The sequence below is a fragment of the Vollenhovia emeryi genome, unplaced genomic scaffold (genome assembly GCF_000949405.1).
Source record: "Vollenhovia emeryi isolate VEMERY1.0 unplaced genomic scaffold, V.emery_V1.0 DF939263.1, whole genome shotgun sequence".
Taxonomy (NCBI): Eukaryota; Metazoa; Arthropoda; class Insecta; order Hymenoptera; family Formicidae; genus Vollenhovia; species Vollenhovia emeryi.
The window spans coordinates 1-11,535 of record NW_011967103.1 but is presented as its reverse complement, the minus strand read 5'-3'; the positions used below and the strand labels follow the sequence as shown (position 1 = coordinate 11,535).

The 11,535-nt window shown below is 39.8% G+C and overlaps 1 protein-coding gene across 2 annotated transcripts; it reads left to right on the top strand.

Annotated features, from left to right (window-relative positions):
• Positions 1-285: 285 nt before the first annotated feature.
• Positions 286-11,421, top strand: LOC105559579 (sialin-like). 2 transcript variants are annotated; one of them, XM_012007985.1, is made up of 3 exons: positions 286-932; positions 10,543-10,832; positions 11,140-11,421. In XM_012007985.1, exons 1-3 carry the CDS (start codon positions 908-910, stop codon positions 11,404-11,406), a joined length of 582 nt encoding a protein of 193 aa, XP_011863375.1. In that variant the 5' UTR covers positions 286-907; the 3' UTR covers positions 11,407-11,421. The 2 variants fall into 2 exon arrangements, with proteins under 2 accessions (XP_011863375.1, XP_011863376.1); XM_012007986.1 differs by lacking the exon at positions 286-932 and adding an exon at positions 2,338-3,302.
• Positions 11,422-11,535: the final 114 nt, after the last annotated feature.

The following is an 11,535-nucleotide window of genomic DNA, read 5'->3' as shown; positions in this document are numbered from 1 at the left end:
AAACTTTGTACTATCGTCGAAAAGGTGGATGGAAAGGCATTGTAGAAGCATAAAAAGCGAAATACTACGAGGGATGCAATGCGTCGCGTTACGCATTCGAGGGTCTTCCAGGCCTCTACTTTTGTCCCTCCCTAATGCAAAGGGAAACGTTTCGTTTTGGTCCACGTATCAGATCCCTCGCTGTCCCTCGCTCTGGCCGAGTGGTAGGCACGAGGGTGGGAAAAATCATCCATCCATTTGACAGGGCGTATTCGTCTTCTCTTCGCCGCGGCGAACAAAGCACGTCATTGTACACAACGGCGGACGTTCGTGACGTGCGTGGTCGTGCCCCTCTTTCTCTCTCTCTCTCTCTTTCCCTCTGCCTCTACTACCTCGTCGCTTCAACGCACGCAGCCTTCGTTACGACACCGAGGGACGTTACGACGGAACGAAACGAAACGCGAAGCGGGAGAACGACACAGCCCGCGGAAGACGTCGGTGTCGCAACGCTGACGCTATTGACGGGCCTCCTCTTCGCCGTCTCCGTCTTTCGTCTTCCGAGCAACCAGCGCCGCAATTTGCAGCTGAGATTTTTGGCAGCGTTTAAAGCAGAGCACAGTTAAAGCACGACGAGCGAGCGAGCCAGTTGTAACGCTAGTGGAGACGTTTATACGAAAAGCAAGCTTTTCTAAGAGTTGTCTCTCTTAGAGGGGTTGCAGGCTCATCTCAGTGTCAAGAATCGTTCGAGTGATATGATGATTTACACGTGAACAGTTGCATTTAATTTCAAGGAGATATAAGTCTATTTGTGCAGGAGTAATAAAGAAAAGTTAAGTTAAATCTGATTTTTTAACGAGTGCTCTGAAATCGAAAGGCGGAAAGGCCGGAAAACCGGTGAGGAGTGTTTCCATCATCATCCACCGGCGAAATGGCATCCAATCGCAGCGTGCTAGGTGAGTGATTGACATGACAAGGGGTTGAAGGTACGACTTGTTGTCTCTTTGGGTTCTTTCAAGTCGCAAGTATTTTGAAGAAAACAAGCGACTAAATAAAAATGTGTAAGACACTTTAAAACGTGACTCCTAGTTATTTTCAATGTGAATGTTAAAAATAATAGTGACAAGAGATCACATGTTACATTATCGTGAATATCATTTAGAATTAATGTGATCTCAGATATTTCGAGCGAACGTAATTAGCGCGAGGCAGCGCAAATCTTAACAATTAACAGAGAGAGAGCTGACGTTTCTGCGATATTTATCTTGATTTAATACTTGGTTTATTCGAATGTAATACCGTTAGAATACAAATTTATCTCGCTGTATCGGAATATAAAAAAGCCTTTAGCAAGTCGCACGCTTACGAGGTCAACATTTTGCAAATACTGTACGGAAATTTATTTACCGAGGTGCTTTTGTTTACATTATTAATATTATTTCTAAACGTGCGATCTTTAAGTTCTCCTTTCTAAACGTATATTGTTCCAAGCGCGTCATCTGGTGTTTCAGTTCCAAGAAGACAAAACATTCCATAATTGGTTTCATTAGATTTTCCACCATTAGCACGGCGATTCAACGCGAAGTCATAATTAAGTTTAAGTGGCCGTGTTTGTTTTACACATCTCGTGTTCCGTTTGCATGCGTCCGGTTTCCCGATTGCAAACGAAGGACGTGAAATTACATTTAATACTTTTTTAATTATCGATCATTGATACGAATCCAATATCGACGAATACGAATAAAAATTACCTGACAGATCAGGCCAACCCTTTTCTAAAAACAAAACGGAAAATCGCTCAGGTTCAATTTCTAATATCACGTCGCGTATCTCGAGAGATCAATTTTTCGCTCTTGAAAAAAATTCTTGCGCGGACGCGTAACTTTGTTGAAAGGAAACGAACGGATTCATGTGTGGACAAGCTTAAGTTGCGTGCGCGTCTCGCGACGGACGGCAACGAACGCGGCTTCCGCCTAGACGTTAATGTATTCTTTATTACGGGAAGGGATGATGATTCGTCAAGAAGCCGGCGCATAATTCGACCGGTCAATTACGGTGAATTAAAGTGATAAAGGCATCAACCTCCTGTATAATATACTTTGTATATTATATCATAGAATCAATAAGATACCAGCGGAGCTTGGTGTTTTGACTTATTCTTTCATCAAAGATACAGATACGAGATAACGATAAAAAGAATGGTTAGACGACTTTAGGCTGGCAGATGGTTTATTTATTTAAAGTCCGACGTTTCGGCCATGCGGGCTGCGGTCCTTTTCGAGGAATTCAATAATAAATATTATACATAAACCATCTGCCAGCGTAAAGTCGCCTAACAATTCTTTTTATCGTTAATTATCTACTGGCGATTCACATACTTTCGTCGTTAAGTACAAGATAAAGCTCTTCAGCGAAGAGCTACAGATACATTTCTCGAATTTCTTTGCTTTCAGACATAGATACAAAATGCACTCATTATTTTGTATCTTTTCAGAAAAATACCAAGCTCTGAGTATCAGAAAGAATTATATAGCGCAGAATATAGTATAGTGGCATGCATTACGTTTTATCATAATATTTATTAGTATATGTGTATTCTCTCTAATAATAAATATTATCGAATTATGATAAAATGCTCAGAAAACACTTATGCATGTCTCTCTATTGTTCTTTCTGACGCCTCATCGATTTTACAGGAACATAAAGCATACATAAAATAAGTCAACCTAAAGACGATAAAGTTTAAAAAACAATTAAAACAATTTAGAAATATAAATTCTGTATGTACTCAAAGTAATATTAACTTTGTCTCGAGATATAAATATCAGATAAAATAAAATGAAAATAAGATGGAATGTAAAGCACAAGAGAAAAGATATCAAGCGCATTAATGGCTATCGGATATACATGTGTATAGAGGAAATGATTGTTCGCGTAATCTATGATCTCTCTCTCTCTCTCTCTCTTTCCGAATGAAGTTTACATGAAATATGAGCATAGTCTACCGCGATTGAAAATTCGCAATCGCCGTTTGCCCCGAACCGTCACCTCTACTATTCCTAGGGTTAACACGCATCATCGACGACATTCGTGCATGACGTTCGACAGAAGACGATATCGCGCGTTGATAGTTGAACGCTTATATTCCACGACGACGCGGCGACGCACCAGCCTCTAATCTTCGATCAATTAGACGTGAATGCGTACTGCGATGAAGCTCATAGATAATAATGCCGTCTACGCCGTCGGACTCGTGTCGTGACCCGAATCGGTGCTTCCGTCCCTCCGAAGCTGCAAGTCATCAAACTCGACTTTAAGAAAAGCAGGTACACTATTTCGAGCCCTCGCGAAACGACGAAGCCGCTATGAATAGCCCACGGGGAAACGTGCACAGAGTTCTAGGTGAAGGTCGCGACAGCGTCTGTGATCCACGACACAAACGACGGCCCACAAAATGTCGCGCATCTCGGTGCAAAAAATGTGCCTTCGTGAGATCGCTGAGTTTAAAGATCAAACTTCTGTTAATTTTTTACATTTTTACAATGTAAGATTTATCAATCATTTACACAAAAACAAGAATCGCCTGGTATTTTACGTGTGTGTGAAGAGGAAAGCGGAGGTGTTTAACATTTAAATCACATTAAAATGTATTTTGTATATCTCGTTGCTTACTCTTTAAAAGTCAATTAGTGGATTATCACTAGAAAACAATAAATCAGCGAGTATTTCCTGCTTTCAGTGATAATCTGATTGACTTTTAGAGATACACGTCTTATTAGTGTCTCAGTAGTTTTATTAAGCAGCTAGATTCGGCTCTGACGTAGATATCATAATTACATCTCGTGTAGAATTAATTGGGAAAAATTCTGCTTTCGGAAATGTAAGGGTCAATCTACGCCGATTATATCGCACCATGATGCCAAGTTTTCCGACCATTAAGACCAGTGTCACGTTATCGAGGTCATCGACAATACAACCCTGCGCTCAAGTGAAACCGACTTGGTAATCAAGTATAAAGGCGGCCGTAAAAACCGCGATTAGATACGTCGTGCACTGGTCAAGCTATGCAATACTACCATGAAACGATGTGTGATTGACATTAATGTGTTTCATATAAAATCATGACAAAACTACATCGACGGTTTATCAGTAACAGAAGAGAAAATGCTGCTATCTTTTGAAAAACAAATGCCGACGTAGAGTCGTTCATTCTACCTTCATCTTCATGAATTCGAAGATCAATTGTTATTTCTTCTTGTATTTAATATTCGATATTGTCCCGATTTATTGAATAATACGATCAATGTAACATTCATTAGGATTCAATCTCAATTAAAATTGTATTGGGTAAACTTATTACGTACCTGAATTATACGTTGAGTTATAATCGACCTTGCACAATCGTTCCTCTTTCCCGGTTAATTTATCTTTCGCGTACAAACCAATCTCGCTATTTCGGCCGGTAGAAAATTTTCGCTTTGACACCAAATTAAAACTAAATCGCGTATTACGCACTATGGACGCTATTATCTCCCAGCGGGCGTTCAAAGTCGACAAATTTCAAATACTAGAAACGCGATGTATTCCCCGCATTAAAGCACCGAGCTCCATCGCCACATGATCGGGGAGCGTAATAGTCGCAATAGCGGTTAAGTGGATAGCACGACTCGCGTGGCGGGCCTTCGATTCACGAACGTCATTATTATATCGGCCAGATTGGACTTTTAAATAGGCACTCCTCTCCAATCGCCCAAATTGCATCCGCGGGTATCTCGCCCTCCCCAAAGTAATCCTACGTACGCGGATAACGTGTGCGCCTGACGTGTTAAAATGAAAAGTAAAAGGTCGAATAGTTCGTAACTGTAGCGCTACGTCAATTTAGCTGCGAATCAAACGTGAAGAAAGAATTGATAAATGTTAAAATTTACGTAAATAGAAATGCATATGCCAGTGGACGCGTGAACGTGTACATCGATTGACCCTTTGAAGCATACATTTTTCTAATGAACCATTTTTTGCGAAACTTTGTATACAAGGGTTTTTGGGGTCGCTGATTACGAATCCGTTATCAGACTTTCATAATTCAAAATGGTGGATTCAAGATGGCGGAAATCCAAACTTAAAAAAATAACATCATTCAACTGTAATTAAACTGTGCTAAGAAACATTATTTAGATATTATTAGGACCCGTGGAATCTAAATTCCAGTTGAAAATTCTTATAGAACATAAAAATAGCGCGCGCGAAATGGCGGATGCAAAATTGAAATTTGATTTCTTAGAATTCACTCGTTCTTAGCACCACCCAGAGCTAACGACGCGGACGCGATGAGTCCCTAAATACCGTAATTAAACGAAAATGCCGAAAAACTTAAAAACTTAAAAAATTCACGTACTTTGCGTCCGCCATTTTGGGTCGGCCATTTGGAATTTTGAAAATCTGATTCGTAATGAGCGACCCCGAAAACCCCTTTGTACAAAGTTTTCAAGAAATAATCTTAAAAAACTTGGTCAATAATGAATTTTTCCGGTAAAATTACTGTTTTTTCACATTTGTTTAATTATAAAACTTTTATAATAAATATTAAAGCCTGCTCAACTTTTTTTATATTCTTTTATCGCTAAGATACCCAAAAAAATGCAAAAAACGCGACCTAAATGCGTTAACTAGAAATTAAATGGCCAAAAAGTAAAGAAGTTGAGGTGGTAACGTGGGTTACCGCCATACTTCAAAAGGTTAAAGTGAAACTGAGAACAGGTGATCGTTCTGAATTGATTTCATTATTGTCACCACAGGTCGCGTAGTATTACCGGTTCGTCGCGTGACGCGGATAACCGAGGAGAGACAATATAATTTATCGATGCAAATTAAATTTTCTCACTTGAAAAGGATCGATTAAAAAAGCAATCAAACACGGCAATCTCAGATTTTTATTGCGTTAACGCGTAACAAATAAAATTACAAATAAGTCTTTAAGAATACGTTGAGAATAAAACTGAAACTACAACTGAGACGACGCGAATTAAAATCACATCGTGATAAATGTAGACAAAAAAGAAGTTAAATGTTAATTTAAGGCAGTGTGAGCCGTTACCTGATCGACGGTAATAAATGAATAGTATACGAAAATCCTTGTAGATACGTATATTATATAAAAGATTAAAACAATTTGAACGTTTCGGTCATCGCATGTGACCCTCTTCAGCAAATATAAATAGAATAAGTGAGTAACCTATTGTCTGATAACGCATTATACAAGGTGAAAATACTTATTGCGTTGTTATTACAAGTGTATATAATATAAAAATAAAATAGTATAGAATTATAAAAGACTTATCATGTCGGTGTGTTAAAAGTTACGCAATTTTGGAATGGTCAGTGACATGGTCCATCATCGTGTCTTCCTATCGTTAATTGTGTTATTTATTACGAGATATGTTTTGGGCCTATTTACTTTTTTTTCATCAGACGGGAAGCCTGCTGAGCAATAATAACGCAAAAGTGATTACTTATTAACTTTGCTAATTAACTAATCAGAATATTCTTCAATGTCGTCAGCGGTAATTAATAACGTCAGTGTTTTCTTGACCGTACCTGGCATTTTTAATACTACAGCAAATTTATTGCGAAAAATATTACCTCAACCAAGTTTGAACCTGGACCTCCCTACACTCTAGTCTCTGAGACGCCCGCCTAGAGTGTAGGGAGGTCCAGGTTCAAACTCTGGCTGAGGTGATATTTTTCGCAATAAATTTTCGGTATTATTAAAACTACCAGGTTGGGTCAAGAAAACACTAACGTTGCTTGCTAATTAAGTTGAGCGATTTGTATGTAACACTACGGAAGCCGGGAAATACAGAAGCGATTTTAACACACGAAATCACTAAAATCTACCGGAATAAGAGTATTACTTCCTCGCGATAAGAATGCACCAGCCTGCGATTTCATTCGACCTTACTCGCGGCTTCGGTTACGTCAGATACGGTGGTTAGAGCACGATTTTGCATCGGCAACGCTGACATAAGTACGCGTCGACGAACGTTTAAAAACGTTTCGCAAATTATCCGCCGACTCTTTGTTACAACGACGTCCGCTGCGTACCTTTTCAGGAAATTCTAATCACCCGCGTATCGATGACCATTCACTTTCGTAGTCGAAGGCAGACACGTACGTCGCGATTGTGCAACGGGGCACAACTTATTTGTTGCCCGGCACGCGCTTCTCTGTTGTAACAACTAAATGCGTCAAAGACGAGAACGATTAGACAGAGTTAATTGACGTAAGAATCGCTGGCTTCACCCATCGAAGTACACTTTTAGCGCTCTGTTATTCCTTACAGATTAATCAAATAAAATTCTGCCGAAGTAAAGTTCATATTGAAGCAACTTGCCTCTTGTTAGCTATTCATTTCAATTACAAAAATGAGCTTCCTTTCATTCATCTTTAATAGTTATCTCTTTCCAATAAAAATGCAAAACCTTTCCGAGTCGAAAATTTTGCCTCTATGTTGAACCTTTAAATCTATTATACAGGGTGTCTCACTTTAAACGATCCACGCAAATATCTCCAAACATATGAGAGATACGGAAAAACAATTCAAACAAAAGTTGTTTGGTTCGAAGGGGGACATAAGGTGATGCCATTGACTTGACCTTGGATAGTCATTTGAAGGTCACGAGAAGGTCACCTTCAATTTTTTTAATGGACCCCCTATTGTTTATTATACTATCTTATTCTACTGATTAATGTGAATAACTTTTGTCCGAAACATGTTTGATTTGCCTAATACTTTTGAGATATTCAAAAGAAAATTTATAACTTTTTCAATGTTTAGCTTATGATATCTCGATAACTGTTTGTCGGAGGGAAAAGTAGTACAGGACTTTTTACTTGATTTGGTCTCAGGAATATGCTGTTGCAATAGTGTTCCAATTATTGAAAATTGTTGTGTTTGTAACATACACAAAATCTACATACTTTTTAGAATTAAAGATTCAAGGGTGGAGTAAAAAATATAATGTCATCAAAGTAGGTTATTGCTGGTCTATGTAGGTGTATAGATCGATCAGCTAAGTAGGTGTAGATTGTCCTTAAAAGTATCAAAATAGTACCAAAATTTCGACTCGGGTTTAGTCGACCAAACTGGCAAAATTTAAGTGGTTTATTTACAACGTTTCGACTTAATTTCAGGCCCTTATCAAGTAATACAGATTAGGTATAGAACACAGCTCTTGCCGAAAACTTGACGAATACATGAGTCTGTGCTAGCAAATTCATAAGTCAAAAAGTTTTCGAAGTCAAAAAATCAACGTAAAAGTCCTTACAGCCCAACGTCCGTATGATATAAAATTTCACGTAGGACCGAATCAGGTCAAAACGTTGTAAATAGACCTCTTAAATTTTGCCAGCTTGGTCGACTAAGGTTCGGTTTCACCAAACGTCGCTTAACTTTAATCTTAATTTAATTCATGTTTGTCTCTTTCTAAAGTAACAGTTGGAAAGAGACAAAGAACGAGTTGAGCTAAGTTTCAAGTTGCACAACGTTGGTGAAAGCGGGCCTACTAGATTTGCATTTTGGTACGATTTTTTCACTGGTGACAACATGCACGTAGCTTTTCGGTTCAATTCGTGTTTCCGTCGAGAAAAACAAGCAAAGTCAATCTCAGATTTTTCAATTACAACTAAGAATAAGTTGAAAATAAAATTGAAATTACAATTAAGGCGACGCGTAATAAAGTCACATCGTGTTGAGTATAGAAAAAAGAAGCATCTTATTTATTACAAAATACGTTTCAGGCCAATCGCATGTTTTTTTTCCATCAGACAGGGAGCCTGCTAAGCATCGGTGTTAAACAGGCTAATGGTGATTTGTGCCATTGGATTCTACATGGGCTGGAGTTTGATACTTGCAAAGCGTGATTCATTAGGTGTATTACGGTGGCATCGAATGCTTCTGTGATAACCTCGAACGCAAATTCGCGATAAGCAAAGTAACCAGTCGGCTTTACGGATACGATCAACGTGGTGCATGCAAAGCGGACGATGCAAGGCGACCTAATGCTGACTATTAATATCGAGGACGAGGTGCGCCTGTTTGCGCTCCGCTTCTTCTCTCTGCAAGCTTCTTTCTTACAACTCGCTCGGTACATTGACGCAACGTTTACGGGAAACCTGGAACCTTTGCACGTCGACGCGCACGTGTCCGGATTTGCGAAACCGCGAAACGTGCGCGGAAGGGGAAATAATTGGCCCGTTCGTGCCATTCTTGAAATAATTTCGGCGGTCTGCCAGCGAAACTAGGAAACCGTCGGGCGACACTCGTGACCGAAGAGTCCGATACCACCTATACGACTGCTCATTAATTAAAGCGAAACAGACGCGATCGGTCGAGTCGTGAATTGGCACAATCGCCACGCGCTTTTAATTAATCCACTCCGCCTGATTCGCGCTGCAAACGGTGGACATTTGCATAGCTGAGCGCGGGATTTCCTTTGCGATAGCGCGGCGTTCGACGATATGAGCAAGAGAAAGCGCGATTCCGCGCGTTCGAACCTCCGGAACCGCGTCATCTCGAATGACGACCTCGAGATGAATCGATGTGTACAATAACACCGAGATCGATAATGGACCGAAACTATACGTAGTCGCGTGTATTGCGTGCTGGCGTTACGTAAAAATTGTTTACGGCACTTGAGACATGTGACATAGACGATGCTCGCAAGCCGTATATAAGTACGTCCTGTTTTCAACACACTCTGTCGAATTGTGTAAAAGAAATCCTGGAATCGAAATGATGTCAATGTAAATAAAACTGTCCAACGTCATCCGTGCGTACGAGACGGATATCGAAGTTCTTGCTACATTTCCGCAAACATTCCCGCGTCCGTCATAATTTTTTTAAATATTTTTATAGAGAATTGCTTGTAGAATATTTAAAAGTTGAAATCAAACGTTTTGTTAATTCAACTGGCAATATAATTAATTAAATGTTACAATTGGTACGACGACACTTGAGTCGAAACGTCGTACCAATTGTAACATTTAATTAATTATATTACCAGTTTTATTTCAATTTTATACATCACTGGTGACTAAGTATACTCCTCTGCTAGTTGAATATTTAAAAAGTTACTTGAAATTTTAAACGAGATTTATTTAGAAAGTATATCGAACTACGGAAAAAAATCATAACGCAAATAATCGCAAGAAAATTATTATATTAATGTAACTGTTCCTTTCTGATCGGTTTTTTATTATTTATAATGTCAGTATTCTATTTAATACTTTAATTTTCTCAGAGTCAATAATTTCGATATAATTCAACATAATAATCGATTTCATTGAATATTTTTCCTCTTGTGTTTTGCGCACAATCTAAATAATAGATCTTGTTTACATTTTGTTTCGTGTTATCGGAAATATCTTATCTCGCAATTTATAATAAGAAAGAAAGGAATAAAAACGTGAAAATTGGCCATTACTATGCAACAGTTTAATGCGTCGACTAAATGTTTGCGGTTTCGAGCCACAGGACCGCAAAACGCATGACCGCGAATATTTTTCTAGATCGCCTGTCATGCAGGCAGGTACTGGATATCATGGTGATTCTCGGCTTCATGTTAAACTACATGCTACGTATGAATCTAACGATAGCGATCGTTTCGATGGTGATACCGAGCAATAGCAGCGTTCAGCATTCACATTCCAACGGATCGGCGTCGGTGCAGGATGAGTGCGGTGCCCAGGCGACGATGATGAACGACTTCACCCCGATCGACGGCACCAGGACCCCGACCGTCGACGCTAATAGAGTCAACGAGATGAACAACGGCAGTACGCTCCCATACTGGCACCGGGTTCGTTGAAACTCGCGTTTCAAAGCCGAACTTGTACGGTGAATGACCTCAGTAATCGTACGTGGCGAACGCATCGCGAGAACGCGGTTCCGATTAAATGTAAAATCGATGTGGACTACAACTGCTAATCGCAACACACTCTTAAGGATCGTTTTGCTCCGTCGTTGAAACTATTTTTTTACTTGCTCGAGTTTTCGCTAACCGAAACGGGAATTAGCTTAATTTTCTTTTTCAATAATCGCGGCGTATCTTTCTTCGACTTTTCCCCGAGCTCAGTTTTGACGAGTTCCTCGATTTTCAATCTCAGGAAGAGCGAACCCAGACCAAGTACCCGTGGAACGAATACGAGGTGAATATGATCCTCGGCAGCTTCTTCTGGGGTTACATCTGCACGGAGTTTCCCGGTGGTCGACTCGCGGAGATAATTGGTACCAAACGGGTCTTTGGCTACAGTATGCTGGCGTCAAGCTTCGTCACTCTGCTGACACCACTGGCGGCTAGCTTGGGCTACACCGCGGTCGTCGTGTTAAGAGTCGTATTGGGATTCATGCTGGTACGTCGCTATTTCATGTAGGAATCATACTGCAATTATGAACGCGTCCGCCTCGTGAGAAACGATCTAACAAGCAAACGACTGAATCTATCGAGCATCTCTCTCTCTCTCTCTCTCTCTCTCTCTCTCTCTCTCTCTCTCTCTCTCTCT